This window comes from Cajanus cajan, chromosome 6 (assembly GCF_000230855.2).
Source record: "Cajanus cajan strain Asha chromosome 6, NIPB_CcT2T_4, whole genome shotgun sequence".
NCBI lineage: Eukaryota > Viridiplantae > Streptophyta > Magnoliopsida > Fabales > Fabaceae > Cajanus > Cajanus cajan.
This window is the reverse complement of record NC_138522.1, coordinates 29332105-29355867: the sequence shown is the minus strand read 5'-3', so window position 1 is coordinate 29355867 and position 23763 is coordinate 29332105. Positions and strand designations below refer to the sequence as shown.

The window sequence follows — 23763 nt, the reverse complement described above, 5'->3', positions numbered from 1 at the left end:
AGGTGCAGATGGAGGTGGAGGTGCTGCAGTGGGTATGTCAACCTGTTTCCCTGACCTCAATGTGATGGCACTCACATTTTTTGGATTCTGCACAATCTGTGAAGGAAACTTATCTAAATTTTGAGACTGTGCCTGATTGAGTTGAGTAGCCATCTGCCCCATCAGATTGGTCAAGCTCTGAATGGAAGCTCTGGTCTCTTGCTGGAATTGCATATTTTGAAGAGTCATCTACCTCACTAACTCCTCCAATGAAGGTTTAGAAGTAGAAGGTTGAGGAGCTAATGGTGCAGGAGCTTCATGTTGTCTCTGTTGCTGCTGTTGGATAGGGGGAGGCACATATCTGCTAGGACCAACATTATTTTGGAAGGGAGGGAATGGCTGTTGTTGTTATTGCTGTTGGTTAGACCATCTGAGATTGGGATGATTTCTCCAACCTGGATTGTACCTATTGCTGGAGAGGTCATAACTCTGCTGTTGTTGTTGTTGGACAGGAGGTCTGTTGTAAATATTTGTAGCATATGTCTCTGGATGCTCATTTACTCCTGACTGTTGTAGAGAAGGGCATATATTTGTGTGATGATCAATTGAAGAACAAAGGCCACAGACCCTTGCTACAGATGTAGATTTTTGATTTGCAGCAAGTTGAGTCACCAGGTTGACCAATACATCAAGTTTACTCTCTAGCTTTTTATCTGCATCAGTGGCCACATCATGAACTCCTCTGATGACAATTGCATTGTCGTTTCTGGTATTAAATTGTTGAGAGTTGGAGGCCATTTTTTCTATCAAGTGCCTGGCCTCAGCTGGGGTCATGTCACCAAGTGCTCCACCACTTGCAACATCTATCATACTCCTCTCCATGTTGTTCAGGCCTTCATAGAAATATTGCAGCAACAACTGCTCAGAAATCTGGTGGTGAGGACAGCTTGCACACAACTTCTTGAATCTCTCCCAGTACTTATACAAAGTCTCTCCACCAAGTTGCCTGATACCAGATATATCTTTTCTGATTGCAGTGGTCCTCGAGGCAGGGAAGAATTTCTCCAGAAACATTCTTTTTAGATCATCCCAGCTAGTGATGGACCTGGGAGCTAAATAATACAGCCAATCTTTAGCAACTCCCTCCAATGAATGTGGAAATGCCTTCAGGTAAATGTGATCCTCTTGAACATCAGGAGGTTTCATGGTAGAACAAACAATATGGAACTCCTTCAGATGTTTATGTGGATCCTCACCTACATGACCATGAAACTTGGGCAACAAATGGATTAGTCCAGTTTTAAGAACAAAAGGAACATCTTCTTCAGAATATTGAATGCACAAACTCTCATAAGTAAAATCAGGTGCAACCATCTCCCTAAGAGTCCTCTCACGGGGTCTATTATAAGGTTGTTCACCCATGTTTTCTGTTTGAATTGAATCAAGCTCAGATGTAACAGTTACACTAAGACTATGACTATGACTATCACTATCTAAAGATGGAATGATATGCTCTCTAATTATTCTATGGAATGTCCTATCAATCTCAGGATCAAATTGGTGCAAAAAATCAGGGTTTCTCCTAGTCATGCACTACATGCAACACATGCATCAGGACACGTGAACAATAGGGGTAAAATGGGAATTTCCATGTAATAATTAGAGAGCATATTCAACACTATTCACATGCACCAAAATTGCACCAAATTTTGCAACACTTCCACACCATTTTCCCACATTTTTGGCACCCGAAAAGAGGAGTAGTAGACATCCAAAACAGAGTATGCCTATTCTGGAATAGAGCATGCACCAAACACGCACCAAAACAGAGCAAAAACGCACCAAAAAGATGTACCAAAACGCACCAGAAAACGCACTAGAAATTGTTTTCAGCTGATTCTACACTTATGGACCTTGCAACAATTGAAACTCAACACAACACAACAATGATTTAGCACACCAAATGGAATCAATATAATTGGTCAATGAGCTATGAAATGCAATAAAGATCAGTTATCACAACACATGACAACAAATGCACCAAAAAAACAAATTCGAGTTACTGTTCCATTGGTTTATTGTTCATAGGTTCTCTCTAATTGCATCAAATTTAACAACATGAATTCTTCAATTGAAAAACTTGCTTGCTAGACCTGTAGGGACTAATAAAAAACACAATTACACAACATAACATGCAGTATCACACGAAAATGCAAGCATCACTAATACACTAAAACTGATATACTCAAAACACACAAAAATTGACAGAGACTCTAAAACACAAAACAAACAACAAAACACAACAAAAACAAATAACACACAAACACACAACCTTTTACAGAAACCGATGGTCCCCGGCAACGGTGCCAAATTTGATCGAAGTCGTACTTGGTCAAATAGTGGCAATTAAAGTGCAGTACTAGGAAGTGACTCCTAGGTCATCTCCCAAGGACCAGTTCTTTCTATCAAAGGATCAAACACGAAGGGGGGAGTTTGGTTATGATTTTTTTTAGTTTATAACACAATAAAATGCAGATAACACAGCAAGTAAAACAGATTGGCTCCTTGTTCAGATTGCAACTCTTTTATCCCTTGTTCTCAAAAGATTTCTCTGTTCATAACTTAATCCTTGTTCCATTCGAGTTAACCAACTAAGCAAAGATTAACTCAGGATTTCCCTACACGAATTAAGCAAACGTATACAACATTACACCTCCCCACAAGATTAAGCAACCTGTGAGCAACCTGATTCATTAAGCATGAATAGGTGTCAAAAACATTTCAGAGGTTCAATGAAGAAGAACAAAGCAGAACACAGATACACATACAAATACGAATAAAACCTCAATTAGAGATTGCAATCTGCTCAAAGAGCCAACCCCAAGGGTTTTAGCCTTCCATTCAACAAAAATGAAAACGAAAATGCAATGAAGAAGGAGAAGAAAATGAAACTAATAATCTGTATTCCTTAAAAAAATGCAGTCTCAAAATACAACAAGCAAAACCAAATGTGACTGGAGCAAAAACTTGAAGAATAGAGAGCAGAAAAACAAAGAGGAAGCAAAACGTAAAGAACAAAAAGAAGCCTCCCTCCAAACATGGTCACATCAGAATATTCATGTTAGTAGCTGCCAAGTCATCCCTAACCTAGACTCCTATGACCTAAAACAAAATTGGGCCCCCATCTGGATGTGTCTAGCCTGAAAATGAATAATACAAGGTTAACAAAAATGCAAGTATGTTGCTGATGTGGTGCTGACTTGGCAGATGACATGGCAACTCCTCTTGAAGTCCAAAAATTAATTCCAAGCCTAGATAATTATTAAACTGCCCTGAAAATAAAATTTGGAATAATTAGATTAAAAAAATTCAAATTAGTTCAAATATGAATTACCGGTCCAATTAAAGCCCAAATAGAAAACAGTGCAGAATATCAACAATTAAGCACAAATCAGAGATTAAAATAAGTACAGAAAGGTAAGAAAATAAGGGAAAATAATGACTCATCAAGTACTTTATGAAAATTTGTCTGTATTAAAATTTGAAACTAAGAGTTTGTGATTATTAAAACCTATTTAAGGCAAGACTTAACAAAAAGTAATTTGGCTTTTAAAGTCTCCCTCCTCCACTTGTGAACCAAATAAGAGAAGAGTTACATCCCTTCTCCTCCCTTCCTCTCAACCAAAAAAAATTTCTAACTTCTCCTCCCTTTTCCTTTCCATTTTCTCTTCCTTCACATCCCCTCCTTTGAATCTTTGGAGCTCTCTAGCATGGTGTGACTATGCTCACACTTAGTGTCAATAATGCTGCAAGTATTTTAGACTTTCATGCTCGACAAGACCAAGCCCACACCTGACAAGATGGAGGTTGCGAGCATTCTGGTTTACCTGTGCCCGACGAGACCAAGTTGTCGCTCGATGCGATATTAGTAAAACTTAATCTACATGATTTATGATTTTTTTTTCAAATATGTGGCTTCTACAGTTTCTACGATTTTAATATGTTAAAGGGGTTTCTATAGTCTAATTAATCCACGTTTTAGTCATGCAATTAATTATTATGAATTAGCTCCAACCTAGGGGTTTAGGTACATCCTTAGAGTTCCTTGGGAACCTATAGGCACTTACAGGTTCATGATCATATACAATTCTTATAACCAACTCATCAATACACACACCTATCAAATATAGAACATTCAATTTCATACAAGTTCACGAAAAGGATCGAGTTTAATCCCTCTCCAACATACGTATAAACATCCTAGGGATTGGGGCCAATCTCACTACCTAATAGTGCATTTTGGGAAGTAACTTTGTATGCATTTATTTGACCTTTTTTCCGTTTGTATGTGCCTTATATTCATGTTTTCGCTTAGATTTATGATAGTGATATTATTTGATGATTGTTGTAATTTTTACTCAATTTTTGGATTTTTACCCACTTTTACACTCTATTCTTGTGAAGGCCATATCTAGAGCTCTCAATATAGGATTTTGACGTTCTTCGTGTCTGTGGAAAGATAAAAAAGAGTTCTACAACTTCTGTTTGGAGAAAATTCCAGTTCAGCTTTTAAGGGACCCAAAAATGCGTTGAAAGGTTGTGGCCCTGTGTATTTTTTATTTATTTTTAGTTTGTAATGTTAGGATTTATTTAGTGATGTAATTAGTTGATTTAGTGGGTTGGGCCTTCAATTACTCAAATTATGCCTACTATATTTCTCTATTAATAGGTGTTGTGAGACTTGTTGTGTACACTTTACACTCATTTTTCATATTTTAGAGTTGGTTCCTTTACAAGTTTATCTAAATTCGCTCTCCTCCTTCTCTTTCTTTCTCTCAGGATTTTCTCTTTACATTTTTCTACACAAAGGAACTGTAGTATCTTGATAAAGATGTGTGGCTAATTCATTCATTCAATTTTAGGTTTCATGAATTATGATAAAATTCAAATTCTGGATTTATTTTTACCGTACGAATTCTCTTTGTATTCTTCTCCATTCTAGATCCATTTTCCGTTCTTCATGATTATGAATTTTGTTTTAATAGATCCCTATCAGATTTGAAGATTAATTTTGGATCTAGATCTAGATTTAGATCTAGACCTAAAATAATCTAAATTGCCAAAAACAACCATTCACCATTCTTGAATTTCAAGGAAATTGTGAGATCGCGATTGCGTTTCAAGTTTTTATGAAATTCAATAGATCTAGATTTAGATATACATTTAGATTATGTTCATTTTGATTTAGGTTGATTGAATTTGGATTAGAATTTCAAGCGTGAAAATTTTACCATAGCGATTGAAATCTTGAATCGATGTAATTTCTGATTGAATTTTCTATTTGTCTTTGCAATATACTAATTTTTCTTTATTGTTCATAAAAATCCCTTTTTCAATTACGTGATAATTTTGAATCCAATTGGCTTGTGTCTTTGAGAAGAATGACCTAGGTTGTTCCATATATTACAAATCTTTGCGGAAAATCTAGTAATTTTTATAGTGATTCGATAAACACTATCACTACCCAATAGTTACCCTACACCCCAGAATGAGGTTTTTACTCCCCTTTACTTTGATTGGTGCTAGCTTCAAGATTCTACTCTCCGAGTTCCTCTCTGGCTACCTCCAATTCGCTTCCCTCTTCAGACCATAATGTATGATTAGATCGCATGTGAGGCAGATATAGTATTACTAATGTATTTAGACAAAACCCTAACTCCTACCCACATGCATAGCTCTTCAGTAAAAAGCCCAACTAACTAACCTCATATATTTGAATTTAAAAAGATAATTAACAAATATTTTCTTATCAAATCACTTATAATATTTTAAACCCCAAATAATTAATTATAAAATCTTTTATTAGCTTATTTGGAAAAAGTGGGATGTTACAACTCCCCCCTTTCAAAATTTCATCCTCGAAATTACCTAAAGTAAAGAGGTTTGGAAATGATTCATGTTGTGACACCCATCTACCCCTAAGAAAGATACCAATTATGGTACAATGAATCTCATAAATTCTCAACTCATCCTCATAGAAATTATAAATAGAGTAAACTAGTTCATCTATAAAGTAAATAGACGAAACATTGGTAAATAAATTATACAACTCAAAAATATTGAACTAAACAAAAGAGGTAACATAATTTCCGAACTACTCCAAATCCCCGGTGTCACATTTACATCAGAGTTTCCACACGAACTTAGATCTCTCCCTAATCCTCCCAAGAATGAGGATTCTCGTTTGAAAAACAAACAAAACATACCAACAAACAAAAAAGGAGTGAGAACAATCTCACTTTATATGGAATGAGTTGCAACACTTGGCATACCATCCCTTCACAATAAATAAATATAATAACAACAATTAATACATCAATTCCAAATATAAAAACCATTAATACCATTCACAAACAGATACAGAAAAATGCAATATGATGTGGACCTACATCTAAATGCATGGGGTACCCAACCATCATCATCGAGAATATACAATTGATACCTAAGTCCCGAGTTAACCTTAAGTTACCAAAACAGAAGTGTTCCCACCAGAACACCAATAGGTTCCCACTAGAACCACATAATCATGCATGTATGTCACAACCATGCAAATGCTTTTATATAGTTACATTGTGATCATTGTCGGAACCCAAAAAATTCTGATCTTGCCCATAGATGGTTTGGACTTCCATTTTGGAAATCTCATTGATTAAGGGGTGCTCGGACACCAGACTAATCCCTAATTAATGGTTTTAGAAAAAGAGTTTAAAGGAGTCGCCATCGATGTTTTTACTCAAAATATCAAAAAAAGAAAAGATTTTTAAAATTACCAAAATGTCTTTCATAACCAGAATTGGGTTTAGAGGTCGATTCGTGTAGGAGATGTGTTAGGTACCCTACATCGCCCTATATCGGTATCCTATGATGAAATCAGTGAGATAGAGAGTAAAAGACCATATATTTGGTCCCCTTTATTAATGATTATTTACATGCTTAATCTTAAAATTACACGATTAAACCTAAGACGTATGTCTACATGGTTGCTTTTATTTACAATAATATTTATGACAAAAAATAGTAAATGATAGAGAAGGAAATTGATGGGTATACCTCTTGAGCGAGCTTTTATAAAAGATACTTCCAATATGGTTAACTTGAGGCACTTTTTGACTGCCTTACGCACTACAATTTACCTCACAAATCTCAAGAAATGCAAGAAGGGGGAGAAAGAGAAGAATTCAAGCTATATGGGACTCTAGTAGGCAATTTTTTTTCTAACCTGAGCACTATACACGAGGCTCGTATATATAGATGTCAGACTTTATCGAAATGGACCATTTTGATCACCAAAATGGGGCATTCTAGATTTGAAGTTAACCCATAACAACTTGGGTCAAAATGGCCAAAACTCTGGATTGGGAACGTCCTATTTTGATGGCCATTTTAGAAGCTTGACATGACCCATTCTAGATTGGGAATGGCCTGTTCTAGGCTCTGTAGACCCCTAAAATTGTCCGGGTCGGAAATAAAGCTTGAAGACTCTCGAAGACTGAAGGAAGATCAGCCAGAAGGACTCCTGGAAGGCCCTAGGAGGGTTCTCTGTAGGTCTAGAGGTCTTAGAATAGCTCAAAATAAGGAAGTGGAGGGAATGAAGCCCAATACGGCCGTACTGAACTTAATACGGCCGTATTGAAGCTTCAATACGGCCGCAGTGAACTCAATACGGCGTATTGAAGTTTCTGAAACTTCAATACGGCCGTACTGAAATCAATACGGCCGTATTGAAGCTTCAATACAGCCGCAGTGAACTCAATACGGGCGCATTGAAATTTCTGAATTTCAATACGGCCGTATTGAACTCAATACGACCGTATTGAAGTTCAAAAATTTCAATACGGCCGTATTGCTTCTGTAGGCCGTATTGCGCCTATTCCCTATAAATATGACGTCAATTGGACGTCATTCCACACTTTTTCACATAGTTTTAACCCTCTCCTTGAGTATTCTGGGGTTTTTGAGCAGTGTTCTGCCCTAGAAATCACTCGGAGAGTTGATCCGACGAAGTTCTTGAGCCCCGAGCCATTTTGCTTGAGGATCGAACCTAGTCGAAGGGAAATCCTCCGGATTTCCATAGTTAAAAGTTTTTTAGAAGGAGCGAGCGAGCTTGTAGAGCGAGGGAACGCCAAAAAGCTTCCTAGTTTTACTCAATATATAAAAGCACGCTTCAAGAGGTTTCTTCTTAAATCCTTCCTTTTACTGCTTTCTGTGTGCATATTTAAACTGTCATCATGTAGATAGTTAATTTATAATTGCTTAGAATAAATAGGGGTAATTTAGTAATTTTACGCTGTTATTTTAGAAAATAATCTGTCATAGGGAACCCGAAAGGGGCGCTGTGCGGTGCTAACACCTTCCCCACGCGTAACCGACTCCCTTACCCAACTCTGGTTGTAATGGCCAAAGTTGATTTATAAAATCAATTGCCTTATCCCTTTTTCCAATGTTTTGAGTAAAACATTGGTGGCGACTCCACGAACCCTCCTTTTACGAAAACCACTAATCCATGGAGGGTCCCGCTTGGGATTAATATGGATTGGTGAGACATTTTAATAAATAAATTGGATAGGATCGACAAGGTCTCAGTTTGAGAACAAGTCGTTCTAATAATCCAATACATTTTCAAAACTAAAATAAAAGCGAGCTCGACCGTCTTCGCGACCGCCGAGGCCCGTTTGGGCCGGTGGCGACAGATGGCGACTCCGCTGGGGAAGCTTCGAGAGTCAGTCCCATTTAGTGACAGATTGTTTTTAACAAATAATAGTTAAAAATTACTTCATTACCCTTTGCTTGTATGATAACATGCTTTATATATTTGGCTTTAAATAACTGTTGTTTGTTTAAATTTCCGCAATTGTTTGAAATAAAAATTGCACACAAACCTTTGCACACAACAGTTCCCTCTATACCCGGGGGCATGAGTGGTAATCCATAGGGAGTGGATGTTAGTACGGCCGGTTGAATGGGTCTATAGGAGCCTACGAGACCGTTGTCGGAAAAACATCACTCAAGGTGATAACCATGAACTTGAGTCCGACAGTGCGTTGGAGCTTTCCATCGACTTACGACGAGAGGAATTGGGTCCCTATAATGGGGGCACCTTGGGGGCCTTTGACCAAGTGAGAACAGTTAGATCCTCCTTGAATATGCACTTTTCTGCAGGAGACCCCTACCTCGTGATTCGCTCGTGACTGTTCGTGGATGAGTGAATTGTTTGTGCATTGTTTATGTGAAATTGTTTGAGCATACATTGCATTTCTTTAAACATACAACATTCCTATTCTTTTAAAATAAGAATAAATGGGAATAAGAATCTTCCATTGCATGGTGTTAACATCTACCTTCATCACATTCATATAGGTAGTTTCCCTTTTCACCCAAAAATACAAAAAATATAATAAATAAAAATACCCAAAAAAGAAAAAAGGGTTATTTATCCAAACCAAGCAATATCATGCATCATCTTAGGGACATCCTAAAAACATGATAATGCTTAGTTGAATAAACACTATGCATGCATATTCAACCTCATCATCTCATATCATGCATATAGATCATGGAGAGATCTAGGAGTCATTCATACATCTCTCCTAGTAATCCATTAATAAACATTAATAAAAAGAAAGGATTAATCGATGCGTATGTTCAAAGAATGGATCGCACGCCGTTCGTTATTAAGTGTAAGCCAACAACCGCGCCAAGCAAGCGCACATCAACTCCGTTGTTGGTAATCAAGACGAATAAAGGGGAAGGTCCGACACCATTAAGGATCACAGTTCCAAGGCCTTTCCCTTACAAATCAAATAAGGCTGTGCCGTGGATATACGACATCCACTCTTCTGCCGACAGCGATATCTCCAAACACCGCTGGACTTGGGGGCATGACTAGGAGTGGTAGGATCTACACTCCCGATGATCTTCATAACAAAGCTCCCAAGAATAAAAAAAAAAAAAAAAAAAAAAAAAAAAAAGATAAAACCGAGGAAAGAGAATCCGAGGAGGAGACAGACGAGCTGTTAAAGTTCATACGACAGAGCGAGTACTCCATCGTGGATCAACTTCATAAGATGCCAGCAAAGATTACGCTGTTGTCGTTGATCCTAAGCTCCGAACCGCATCGGCAAGCTCTGTTGAAAGTATTGAACGAGGCATATGTGTCGCACAAAATCTCCCAAGACAAGTTTGAGGGGATTGTTAGTCACATCAAGGCTAATGATCACCTCACCTTCACCGATGAAGAAATCCCCGCCGAGGGATCAAATCATAACAAACCCTTGCACATCTCTGTAAAGTGCAAGGAGTATCACATCGCAAAGGTCTTGGTGGATAACGGATCTTCCTTGAATGTGATGCCCAAAAGAACTCTTGATCAAATGGCAATCAAGGGAGTCCAAATGCGCCCGAGCAACATGATCGTTCGAGCTTTCGACGGTTCTAAAAGAGAAGTGGTGGGAGAAGTCAATCTTCCAATCCAAATTGGACCTACCATCTTCAACGTCGAATTTCAAGTGATGGATATTACTCCTGTATACAGCTGTCTCCTAGGCCGACCTTGGATTCATGATGCGAAAGCTGTACCCTCTACGCTCCACCAGAAAGTCAAGTTCATAGTGGGTGACAAACTGGTGACTGTACAAGCTGAAGATGACATACTCATCAGCAAACCATCCACCATACCTTACGTGGATGTAGCGGAGGAAGCTTTAGAAACCGCCTTCCAAGCATTGGAAATCGCCAATGTCGAAACGTTTCCCCGAGAAATGAAGAAGGTAGCCTCCATGCTCACCAAGAACGGATACTTGCCAGGACAAGGATTAGGCAAGGACTCCCAAGGAATCCCGGAGCTACCCATTATCAAGGATAATCCGGGGAAACAAGGGTTAGGATACAACCCTAACAAAGATCAAAGAACGAAGAGGAATCAAGATCCTTCTCGACGTTCTTTAAGCCAGATCTTTAGGAAGGCCGGTTCACAAGCGTCAAGGCCGGTCGTCGTCGTCAAAATGTTTTTCTCCTTCCGATAGGGATGTATAGACTCAGTGACTATTAGAGATCACTCCTCGGGGACAGCCCGATCCCCGAGCCTCGATAGGGCACATGTTTCCATTATGATTATAATAAAATCATTCTTCATTAATTCTTTATTGCTTCTTTTCTCGCTTGCAATAAAATTCTAGACCACATTATTTTAACCCTGTTTGAATAAACATGAATGAGGTTAAAATCATCTTAATAATAATAAACCCACATCATTTTTATGTGGAAGTGTGTGTGTCAACTTGGAGCACCTTTTCTTGGCCTCAATAAGTGCTGTCATGGATAAAAGAAATCCATTCAGGACAAAATCCTAAAAAAACAAAAAGCTCGGCAGGAAACCCAAAAAGGGGGCTGCACAAAAATAAGAGCAAAAGACCCGCTAGGAATCCCACAAAAGGGTGACCTAGGCAAAAATTAGGGTTACAAAATGATGAATAAAAACAAAAGCCCGCTAAGACACCACAAATGGGTGTTTTAGGCAAAAGTAAGAGCCATCAAAAAAGGAAAAAACAGAATAAATCCATGATGGTACCATCAATTGAATTCAACAAAGGGGCTCAAGAAAAGCTATCCAAGTTGTCAAAGCACAATCATTAATAACAAAGATGTGCTCAACCTCATAAGTGTTTAAACAAACAAACCTAAACACAATAAGCCTACCTTGGCCATCCATGCTTACAAAAACAATTTTTCAAAAATAAAATAATCCCCTCTAAAACACAAACTTTTGAAAATATATCCTTTCCTTCTTTTCTCTCTTGTCCCAACGATTTTTGAATAATCTAGTGGAAACATGGAGATATAGTGGTCAATAGGAGGGTTGACACATCTCTTAAAGAAAGGGAAGAATCATTTGGTTGATGACACCAAAATCAAAATACGCATCATTCCTCGGTAACAGAAATCGGCAGAGCACAGTCCGTCTGGAGGAATGGCAAAATCCAAACAGAAAAACGCATCGGTTAATTCTTTTGAAAAAATGAATCAAATAGAATTAGGTGCATCATACTGCATACATGCATACAGATGATAGGTGTAATGGAAGATCGCTTATTCTCTGTTTATTGAAAAAAAACAAAAAATATATATATATATAAACTTCAGAAAAACAATACGCCCGTATCGTGTTCAGTATGCCCGTACCAAAATTAGGGTTATGAACAAATTTTCAATTCAATACGGGCATACTGAAATGAATAACGGCCGTATTGGCAATAACAGAAATCCTCCCTCACATCAATGACAAAATTCCTCCAAGAAGAAGAGGATAGGGGAAGCCATTCATTTTTTCCAAAAATAAAATAATTAAACTTGCATTTTGTGCATCGCGCACAATTAATTGCACATTCAAAGACCTCATCATGAGGCAATTGCATAAAATAGAAAAAATAGAAAAATTGCTTGTGTATGACAGCAGCAAACAAAATGCAAAGATTCAGAAAATCAACAGCGTCATACAGAATAACTGAGCCTGGAGAGGCTTGCCGAAAAAATACTCTCAGAATAACTGAGCCTGGAGAGGCTTGCCGAAAGAATACTCTCAGAATAACTGAGCCTGGAGAGGCTCGCCGAAATAATACTCTCTTAGAATAATTGAGCCTGGAGAGGCTTGCCGAAATAATACTCGTACAGAATAATTGAGCCTGGAGAGGCTTGCCGAAACAATACTCCCACAGAATAATTGAGCCTGGAGAGGCTTGTCGAAATAATACTCCTTCAGAATAATTGAGCCTGGAGAGGCTTGCCGAAATAATACTCCTACAAAATAACTGAGCCTGGAGAGGCTTGCCGAAATAATACTCTCTCATAATAACTGAATTTAATTTCTTTAGCACTTTTAATTTCTGTACAGCAAAAGCCAAAAACATAAAAAAGGCAAAATACAGAAAAAGCCAAATCAGAAGAAAAGGCAAAATACAGAAAAAGCCGAAAATGAAAAAAGGCAAGGATATAGAAAATCCAACAAACAGTTTGTACAGAATAACTAAGCCTGGAGAGGCTTACCAAAATAATACTCCACATCCTCCACAGTATGCAGAATAACTGAGCCTGGAGAGGCTCGCAGAAATAATACTCCCCAGAGGGAACCTCAGCTCAAGCTCACGGAAAAATCCCCAGCGAGAGCTATCAAAGCAAAATCGACGCAATCCCCAATGGAAGTGCGATCATCCAAACAGTATATACAAGTCAAAGGACTTAACACTTCCTCAGTGGAAGATAGCTCTCCGACTCAAAGCGCTGAGCGAGGCTAAGCCTGTAGAGGCTTCCTAAATAATACTCTGGGATACAATAAGATCCCCAAATCCCCAATCGCCTACTCAAGAGGCATCCCTGCAAAAAGGAGAAGAAAATCAAAAATATCAATAAGTATTCCCCAAGTGGAATCCGGCTCTTAGCCAAACATCGAACGTCAAGCCGATACGCCTAACAGAAGAGGCTAATCAAAATCAACGACGAAATCCCCCAGCGGATAACAGCCTACACAGAGGCAACACAATCAGAAAATCAAAGAGAGACACCCGAATAAGGACAACCGGGATACTCCACTCACGTCAAAAGGACGTCAGCCAAACATAAGGCATCGCTCAACTCAGAGAGAGAGCATCTGTGTCTACACCCCAAGGAGTCAAAAATTCCCATGGGTACCAACTAAGCAATGCAAGTTGGGACACAAGAACCTATGAATGACTGCACATCCCTTAGACGGATCCCTGCGTTATCCAGCCCTCAGCGGCACAAAATCAGAAACACAAACCGTCGAAGCAGCATTGTGGACTGTGGAGACAAACTATACTCAACTACCTCATTTTGAGAGGCAAAGTCTGGAGAGACGGTACTCAAACGAAGTCTGGAGAGACGGTACTCAAACAAGGTCTGGAGAGACGGTACTCAAACGAGGTCTGGAGAGACGGTACTCAAACAAAGTCTGGAGAGACGGTACTCAAACAAGGTCTGGAGAGACGGTACTCAAACAAGGTCTGGAGAGACGGTACTCAAACAAAGTCTGGAGAGACAGCACTCAAACAAAGTCTGGAGAGACGGTACTCAGAGTCTGGAGAGACAGCACTCAAACAAAGTCTGGAGAGACGGTACTCAAGGTCTGGAGAGACAGTACTCAAGGTCTGGAGAGACAGTACTCAAGGCCTGGAGAGGCAATACTCAACTGCTGAATGTTAAGAGGCAGGACCTGGAGAGGGTAAACTCAACTGCTGAATGTTAAGAGGCAGGACCTGGAGAGGGTAAACTCAACTGCTGAATGTTAAGAGGCAGGACCTGGAGAGGGTAAACTCACACTGCTGAATGTTAAGAGGCAGGACCTGGAGAGGGTAAACTCACACTGCTGAATGTTAAGAGGCAGGACCTGGAGAGGGTAAACTCACACTGCTGAATGTTAAGAGGCAGGACCTGGAGAGGGTAAACTCACACTGCTGAATGTTAAGAGGCAGGACCTGGAGAGGGTAAACTCACACTGCTGAATGTTAAGAGGCAGGACCTGGAGAGGGTAAACTCACACTGCTGAATGTTAAGAGGCAGGACCTGGAGAGGGTAAACTCACACTGCTGAATGTTAAGAGGCAGGACCTGGAGAGGGTAAACTTAGTTACCGAGGTTGTCAGGAGCGCCGAGGTATACAACAACCTGGAGAGGTTACTCAACAATTTTCCACCGGAAGACGCTACAAGTCAGAAGGTCGGCGCATCACCCGGACAATTGGGTCAACTCCTTTACTTGTCAGCCGGTACACCAAAAGGCCGTCCGACTAAGTAAAGGGGGGGCAGCTGTAGACCCCTAAAATTGTCCGGGTCGGAAATAAAGCTTGAAGACTCTCGAAGACTGAAGGAAGATCAGCCAGAAGGACTCCTGGAAGGCCCTAGGAGGGTTCTCTGTAGGTCTAGAGGTCTTAGAATAGCTCAAAATAAGGAAGTGGAGGGAATGAAGCCCAATACGGCCGTACTGAACTTAATACGGCCGTATTGAAGCTTCAATACGGCCGCAGTGAACTCAATATGGCGTATTGAAGTTTCTGAAACTTCAATACGGCCGTACTGAAATCAATACGGCCGTATTGAAGCTTCAATACAGCCGCAGTGAACTCAATACGGGCGCATTGAAATTTCTGAATTTCAATACGGCCGTATTGAACTCAATACGACCGTATTGAAGTTCAAAAATTTCAATACGGCCGTATTGCTTCTGTAGGCCGTATTGCGCCTATTCCCTATAAATATGACGTCAATTGGACGTCATTCCACACTTTTTCACATAGTTTTAACCCTCTCCTTGAGTATTCTGGGGTTTTTGAGCAGTGTTCTGCCCTAGAAATCACTCGGAGAGTTGATCCGACGAAGTTCTTGAGCCCCGAGCCATTTTGCTTGAGGATCGAACCTAGTCGAAGGGAAATCCTCCGGATTTCCATAGTTAAAAGTTTTTTAGAAGGAGCGAGCGAGCTTGTAGAGCGAGGGAACGCCAAAAAGCTTCCCAGTTTTACTCAATATATAAAAGCACGCTTCAAGAGGTTTCTTCTTAAATCCTTCCTTTTACTGCTTTCTGTGTGCATATTTAAACTGTCATCATGTAGATAGTTAATTTATAATTGCTTAGAATAAATAGGGGTAATTTAGTAATTTTACGCTGTTATTTTAGAAAATAATCTGTCATAGGGAACCCGAAAGGGGCGCTGTGGGGTGCTAACACCTTCCCCACGCGTAACCGACTCCCTTACCCAACTCTGGTTGTAATGGCCAAAGTTGATTTATAAAATCAATTGCCTTATCCCTTTTTCCAATGTTTTGAGTAAAACATTGGTGGCGACTCCACGAACCCTCCTTTTACGAAAACCACTAATCCATGGAGGGTCCCGCTTGGGATTAATATGGATTGGTGAGACATTTTAATAAATAAATTGGATAGGATCGACAAGGTCTCAGTTTGAGAACAAGTCGTTCTAATAATCCAATACATTTTCAAAACTAAAATAAAAGCGAGCTCGACCGTCTTCGCGACCGCCGAGGCCCGTTTGGGCCGGTGGCGACAGGCTCTTAATGTGTCCTGTTGAGTCTTCAGGCCTTCTAATGTCATCCTGGTCTGTTATGATGTCGTACTTCAACTTTCAGGAATTCTTTGTCATGTACTAAAGGCCCACTTTTGTCCAAGTCTTTTATTTTCTTTCATAGTGTAGGTGTTTTGGTGGAAGCTACTTGATGAAGTGGTTGTTGTTCTTCCTCAAGCTCCATTCATTGTCCAATCTAGCTCTTGGAGGTTCATCAATGGTTGAAAATGGCGGAAGCAAAACAAGCCTCAAAGGTTGTAGAAGCCACTCAAGTGGTTCGGTTCTTCTCAAAAGAGAAGAAGAAGTGAGAAACCAAGGCACAAAGGAGAAAGTCCTTTATGAAGGTTCCTAAGGGAGAGAGTTTCTCCACGGTTTTGGCTCTTGGAAGAGAGAATTTTGAGTGAAAATTCTGTTCATTAACATCCAAAAGTGTCTACAAATGAAAGGTTTAGGAATATATAGAAGTAGGAAACTTAGGGAGCAAGCTAACCTTAACAATGGTTCAAGAGAACCATGGTGAGTTGAAGATCTTTTCTAATTCATTACAAAGTGAGTATGTTCTAAGCTTAGCCTCTCTAGGATGGACTAGTATTAGGGCTTCAAGCCAACCCAAGTCATGATGTGAGTATTGTCTCTCCAGACTTTCCCTTATGGCTTTGTCATATACCATTAAGGGAAGTGAGTATTTCTTCATCTAGCCTCTCCAAGCAGGACTAGTATTGAGACTCCAATCGACCTTTTCTGAGTCATAGTGAATACTGTCTCTCTAGACTTTCCTTTATGGCTTTTTCGTGTACCAATGATGGAAATAAATATTTCTTGATTTAGCCTCTCCAAGATGGAATGATATTACGACTTTATCCAACCCAACTCGTGATGTGAGTGTCATTCCTCTAGACTTTCCATTATGGCTTTATCATATACTAGTGGGAGAGATGAGTATTCTCTGAGCTTAGCCTCTCCAGTCCTTCTATCTTGATGATGTAGTTTGACGAATCTAGTGATGCCCTCGTTTGTTTGCTTGATTTGTAGAGTAGGCTACCCTAAGGATGATGGGCAAAAGGTGCTTGATATGCCCTTATCTTGGGCTGTCTTTGCTAATTGAGTTTTAAGTTAGCAAAAACGTTATGTTGTTCCTATTGTGTGAGTATTATGATGCCTCTCTAGGCATCTTCACTAGGGAATGGATGGCAGGGATTCCAGTATTCTTCTCGCTATGTGAGTATTGTGATACCTCTCTAGGCGTCTCCATTGAAGGAAGAAACCTGTGGTAGGAATTTTGGTGTTGTTCCTGCCGTGTGAGTAGTGTGATGCCTCTCTAGGCGTTTATACTAGGGATGTATGGTGAGAATTCTGTATTCTTCCTACCATATGAGTATTATGATGCCTTTGTAGGCATCTTTTGGGGATTTTTCTAATCGGTGATTGGTTGGCATGAATCTAGTGTTGTTCCTACGAGGTAAGTATTATGATGACTCTCTAGGCATGTGCTACGATGTTGAGTATTGTTGTGTCAGCCTCTCCAAGCGGCCTATTGTGATGTTTAGTATTGTTGTGTTGACTTCTCCAGACTTTCTGCTTTGGTGATGGGGAGTATTGTTGTGCTAGCCTCTCTAGGGTACCTATTTTGATGATAAGTATTATTGTGTCGGTCTCTCTAGGTCGCCTGCTTTGATGGTATCTGTGATTTGAATGCATTTTTTCTTAGGTGGGGATGTATGATGAAGGCCTGGGTAGTTTGTAGGTAGTGACCTTGTGTTGGTGGGCAAAAGATTGTCTTCTTGATGTGCGATTGCTGATTACTGGGGTTAATCCATGTCGATGTACTATGGGAGCATTGTTTGGGGTGGTTCTCATTGAGGTGATGTCTTGACCACCAGGAGGTAGGTATGGATATCTTGATTTTTCTATTGGAGTTGTCACGATGTTAAGGAGTGATGTGCTGTGGAGCAAAGGAAACTTTTGTGGTGATGCGGTATTTGTTGATGTGGCTAGAGGGTGTCATGTTTGTTTTGTAGGCTTTTACCAATTTTTATCTTATCAGGTTTAAATTGGGTTGATGGGATTGTTATTGTGGGGAAATTTTTCCCCTTGCTTGTAGTCAAATCCCTCATGCTAAGGATTTACTAGTTTCTGGCTTTATTCTTATTATTTCTTTAGCTTCGACTTTTTCTTGTGTTGAAGCTTTGCCTTTTTCTGTATTGTCATTTCTTGTCACTATTAGCAAAGAGATCCCTTCTCCATGATGATGGTGCTTGTTGGATATTTATTGATAAGTATTATTTTTGAAAGCCACTCCTGGCTTTGATGAAGAAGCCATTCTCAGTCTTGGCATTCCCTTGAATCATCCTTGATTCAGTTGAAGAGTAAAGCTTGGTCGAAAAAGTCATAAAACTTGGTGGCCTTTTCATGCTTGTAGGCTCACTTATTTTTTCCTCGGTAGGTTCTTGAAGTTAGTAGAAATACACACAGAAGGGGGGGTTGAATGTGTGTGTGTTTGAAGGAAGATTTTTCAAAATCATTTTGTAAAGATACTCATTTTTCTTTTAATAAAAAGAATATTCAAGCACTGTTGAAAACTTGTGCAGGCTTGTCTGACTAGAAATCTTTTTGCGTCCAATAAAAATGATTGTCTTCTTTAAGAAACAAGTTGAGTAAATATGTTTTTCGTCTGAAAGGATTTATCGTCCAAAAAATTGTTTCTTCAAAATAGTGGACAAGTGTGTTTTCGTCTAACAGTTTGTTGAAATGAAAGTAGATGAAAGACGAAGTTTTTAAACAAGTAGTGTTTGAGAAATAGAAAAGGTATGCCGAAATTTTTATACTGGTTCACTCAATCTGAGCTATGTCTAGTCTCCTTCAACTGAGGGGTTCCACTAATCACAGAGGATTACAAGTATTCTCAACCACTTCTGGCTCGTAAACCTCACTTGTCGATGCTAGTATTTTTAACCACTTATAGTTCTCCAAGTATTCTTGACCACTTCTAGCCCGTCAACCTCACTTGTCTATGCTAGTATTCTTAACCACTTCTGGTTCTCCAGGTATTCTTGACCACTTCTGGCCCGCTAACTTCACTCACTAGCGCTAGTATTCTCAAACCATTTATGGTTCACAAATATTCTTTCAACTAGCCTCTTCAGGCTTTACAACAAATGAAGGTGTTGAGTGTGTTTGCAACTCTCACAGAAAGAATAGGATAGTTTCTACACTCACTAAGGTGCATAACCTTAGTTTTACAGGAATAAGTGTCTGAGTATTTTGTTTACTCTCGTAGAGAGGATAAAATATTAGCAACACTCACTAAGATAAGCTATCTTAGTTTTTACACAGATATATAGGAAATGCTTTGAGAAGAAATGTAGCTTATGTTTTTTCACTTTATTTTTCTTATTGCATGTTTTCTCTACTTCTTCTTCTTCTTTGCTTGATACTTATAGCCTATTGATAAATCTGCCCATTGTTTAAATTCAAATTTTCCCGTTGGAGCGGAGCTTCATGTCGTTGCAGATGGAGATTTTTTCATGGCTATGTAAATCTTTTCATTTAATGCATTTGATCTTGCATTAAATGTTTGCTGGTATACATGAAGTCCTTCTACGTAGTTGATTATTTCAATGTTTAACTTCAATCATAATCTAGGCATATTTGTACTTTTCTCATCAGTTTAGGTACTAAGTGCTGTCTTTCTCTGAAAAGTTGGTGTCTTTTTTTTGACACACGCAACTTTGACTTGTGAATCTATGTTTGCCTATTTTTCTTCTTACTATATTCAGGTTTGATGTCCTTTTTTGTTTCTTGTATGATTTCACTCAACGTGATTAGTGGACTTTAGACGCGCTTCATTATTTTCTGACTGCGTCTGGATACACATTTTAGTTTTGATTCTTCGTGTAGTCTTGACTACCCTTTACATTATTGTCTGCTTGTTCGTTAGGCTTTATCTGATGATTTTGCAAATCCATGTTGATGTTTAGCCAACTTTCGTCCCTTTCTTGACTTAGTCTCATATGATGCCTGTTTTTGTCTTACATCTGATCCCTCAGGCTTCAGCTGATAGATTCGTCTTATCTTGTATTTGATTTAGGCCTGGATCAACCTAACTCTTGATACTAGCATTGCTATCGTCTGATGTCTTGTTCAATGCGATTATGCTTGATCATGCTTTGTGATGGACTCCTTCCACCAAGGGGTTGATCATGGACGTCCAAGGTGGGAAGAATCTCCTTGCTAAGGCCAAAATGATGACCTTAAGGGTGGATGTTCCTTCAAGGGTGAGGCAAAAGGAAGGTGGGCGTAAATGGGTTGATTTAGGCGAATATGAGAGATGAAGGGAGGATGGTGTTTTGAGTGCTTCTAGGTTGGCTTTCTTCACTAAGTGGAGGTGAAGGCCACTCAAGGAACCCTAAACTCACTCAAGGGAGGAGATAGGAGGGGTAGGCCGTGTAGACCTAGTGACTAAGGAGAGGATTTGAGGCACAAAATGCTCACTCAAATTCATATATTCCAAAGTATTTACAAGGTGTGGGGTGTTGGGTATTTATAGGAGGGGAGGCATCTAGGGTTGCATTTGGAGTAGGCAAATGCATTCCAAATGAAATGCAAATGAACCCTAGATGCAACTTGGTGGCCAAGGATGGAATCTTTGGGTTTAGATTGGCTATATCTAGGTGCATGATAAGATCATGCAACCTTTGCCCTCCACTTGAGCCTAAGCCTTTCTAACACCAAAAATAGAACCAATAAGCACCAAAAAAATGTGTCACCCTCTAATTAACACCCTAGCCCAAAATTAAAAACCCTAATCATCTAGAGCACCCCATAATACAAGGGTAAAATGGGAAATACAAAAGAAAATAAATTCTAAGTCCTAAATACCCCAAAATACAAGGGTAAAATGGGAAATACCAAAAGAAAATAAATTCTATGACTAAAATACCCCAAAATACAAGGATAAAATAGGAAATTAAAAAAATAAAATGCTATGCTAATAAAAACTTAGGAGCTAAGCCCCAAAAGTGGCCTCACTCCTCCTATGGCTTTTTAACACTAACCCATTCCTTTTGCTTCCTTCAATACATCACCTCTTGGACTTCTTGGCCTTAGTGTTATTCCATCACTTTGTCCTTCATTTTTGCCTGTAGACCCCTAAAATTGTCCGGGTCGGAAATAAGACTCGAAGACTCTCGAAGACCGAAGGAAAGTCAGCCGAAAGGACTCCTGGAAGACCCTGGAAGACCCTAGGATGATTCTTCATAGGTTTAGAAGTCTTAGAGTAGCTTAAAATAAGGATGTGGGAGGATTGGAGCTCAATACGGCCTCCTAGAAGTTCAGTACGGCCGTACTGAACAATTTGAACTACAATACGGCCGTACTGAAACCAATACGGCCGTACTGAATTCAATACGGCCGTACTGTAGTTCAAAACTTCAGTACGAGCCGTATTGATGTCAGAGGCCGTACTGCGCCTCACTCCTATATATAGGACGTCATTTGGACGTCATTCCACACATTTGGACACTTTTTCATTACTTTTGGACCCTCTTGCTGAGTATTCTGGGGTTTTTGAGCAGTGTTCTGCCCTAGAAGTCTCTCCGAGAGCCGATCCGACAAAGTTCTTGAATTCTGAGCATTTAGCTTGAGGATTCGAACTAGTCGAAGGGAAATCTTTTTGATTTCCATAGTAAAAATTAATCTTTAGGGAAGGAGCGAGCGAGCGTGTAGTGGGAAGGAGCGCCAAAAAGCCTCCTAACGTCTGTTTAAATATATAAAAGCACGCTTCAAAGGTTTCTTTTCCAAATCCCTTCTTTTACCGCTTTCTGATTGTTGCATTGCATATTTAGAATTTTCATCATGTAAATATTCCGTTTATAATCGTTTCTAATAAATAGGGGTAATTTAGTAATTTTACACTGTTATTTATAAAATAATCCGTCATAGGGAACCTGAAAGGGGCGTTGTGGGGTGCTAACACCTTCCCCGCACGTAACCGACTCCCTTACCCAACTCTGGATGTAATGGCCAAGGTTGATTTGCGAAAATCAATTGCCTTATCCCTTTTTCCAATGTTTTGAGTAAAACATTGGTGGCGACTCCAAGAACCCTTCTTTTTGCGAAAACCACTAATCCATGGAGGGTCCCGCTTGGGATTAACATGGATTGGTGAATCATTTAATAAAATTGTTAGTTCGATGAGGTCTCAGTTTGAGAATAAGTCGTTCTAACAATCCATCATTTTTCAAAACTTAAAAAGAGTCCGACCATCGTCGCGAATGCCAATGTCCGTTTCGGCGGGTGGCGACAGATGGCGACTCCACTGGGGAAGCCTCGAGAGTTAGTCCCATTTAGTGATGGATTATTTCTAAAATAATAGTTTAAAATTGCTTCATTACCCCTAGCTTGTATGATAATATGTTTTATCTATGTGGTTTTAATAACTGTTGTATGTTTAAATTTTCGCAATTGTTTGAAATAAAAACTGCACACAAACCTTTGCACACAACAGTTCCCTCTATACCCGGGGGCATGAGTGGAAAGCCATAGGGAGTGGATGTTAGTACGGCCGGTTGTCGAATGGGTCTATAGGTGCCCGTAGACCGTTGTCGGAAAACATCACTCAAGGTGATAACCATGAACTCAAGTCCGACAGTGCGTTGGAACTTTCCATCGACTTACGACGAGAGGGATTGGGTCCCTATAATGGGGGCACCTTGGGGGCCTTGAACCAGTGAGAACAGTTAGAACCTCCTTGAATATGCACTTTTCTGCAGGATACCCCTACCTCGTGATTCGCTCGTGACTGTTCGTGGATGAGTGAATTGTTTGTGCATTGTTTATGTGACATTGTTTGAGCATACATTGCATTCTTTAAACATACAACATTCCCTTTTAAAATAAGAATAAATAGGAATAAGAATCTTCCATTAAATGGTGTTAACATCTACCTTCATCACATTCATATAGGTAGTTTCCATTTTTCACCCAAAAAAATACAAAAAACAAAATATCCAAAAAAAGAAAAAAGATATTTATCCAAACCAAGCAATATCATGCATCATCTTAAGAGCATCCCGAAAACATGATAATGCTTAGTTGAATAAACACAATGCATGCATATTCAACGCCATCATCTCATATCATGCATTCTTATCAAAGATCATGGAGGGATCTAGGTTTGCATTTCATACATCCCTCCTAGTAATTCATTAATAATAGTAATAAAAAGAAAGGATTAAGCGATGCATATGTTCAGAATGGATCGCACGCCATTTGTTATTAAGTGTAAGCCAACAACCGCACCAAGCGAACGCACATCAACTCCGTTGTTGGTAATCAAGACGAATAAAGGGGAAGGTCCGACACCGTTAAGGATCACTACTCCAAGGCCTTTTCCCTACAAATCAAATAAGGCTGTGCCATGGATATACGACATCCATTCTTCTGCCGACAGCGATATCTCTAACATCGCTGGACTTGGGGGCATGACTAGGAGTGGCAGGATCTACACTCCCGAAGATCTTCATGATAAAGCTCCCAAGAATAAAGGAAAAGAAAAAGAGAAAACCGAGGAAAATAAAGAATCCGAGGAGGAGACTGACGAGCTGTTAAGATATATTCGACAGAGCGAGTACTCCATCGTGG

The 23763-nt window shown here is 39.5% G+C and overlaps 1 protein-coding gene and 1 non-coding gene across 2 annotated transcripts; one reads left to right on the top strand and one right to left on the bottom strand.

The window, feature by feature from the left end:
- Positions 1 to 387: 387 nt before the first annotated feature.
- LOC109793598 (uncharacterized) lies at positions 388 to 1569 on the bottom strand. Its single transcript, XM_020353071.2, has one exon. The coding sequence runs from the start codon at positions 1567 to 1569 to the stop codon at positions 388 to 390; it is 1182 nt and encodes a 393-aa protein (XP_020208660.2).
- Positions 907 to 1012, top strand: LOC114915536 (small nucleolar RNA R71). Its single transcript, XR_003803603.2, has one exon. It is a non-coding gene; the product is annotated as a small nucleolar RNA R71 (small nucleolar RNA).
- Positions 1570 to 23763: the final 22194 nt, after the last annotated feature.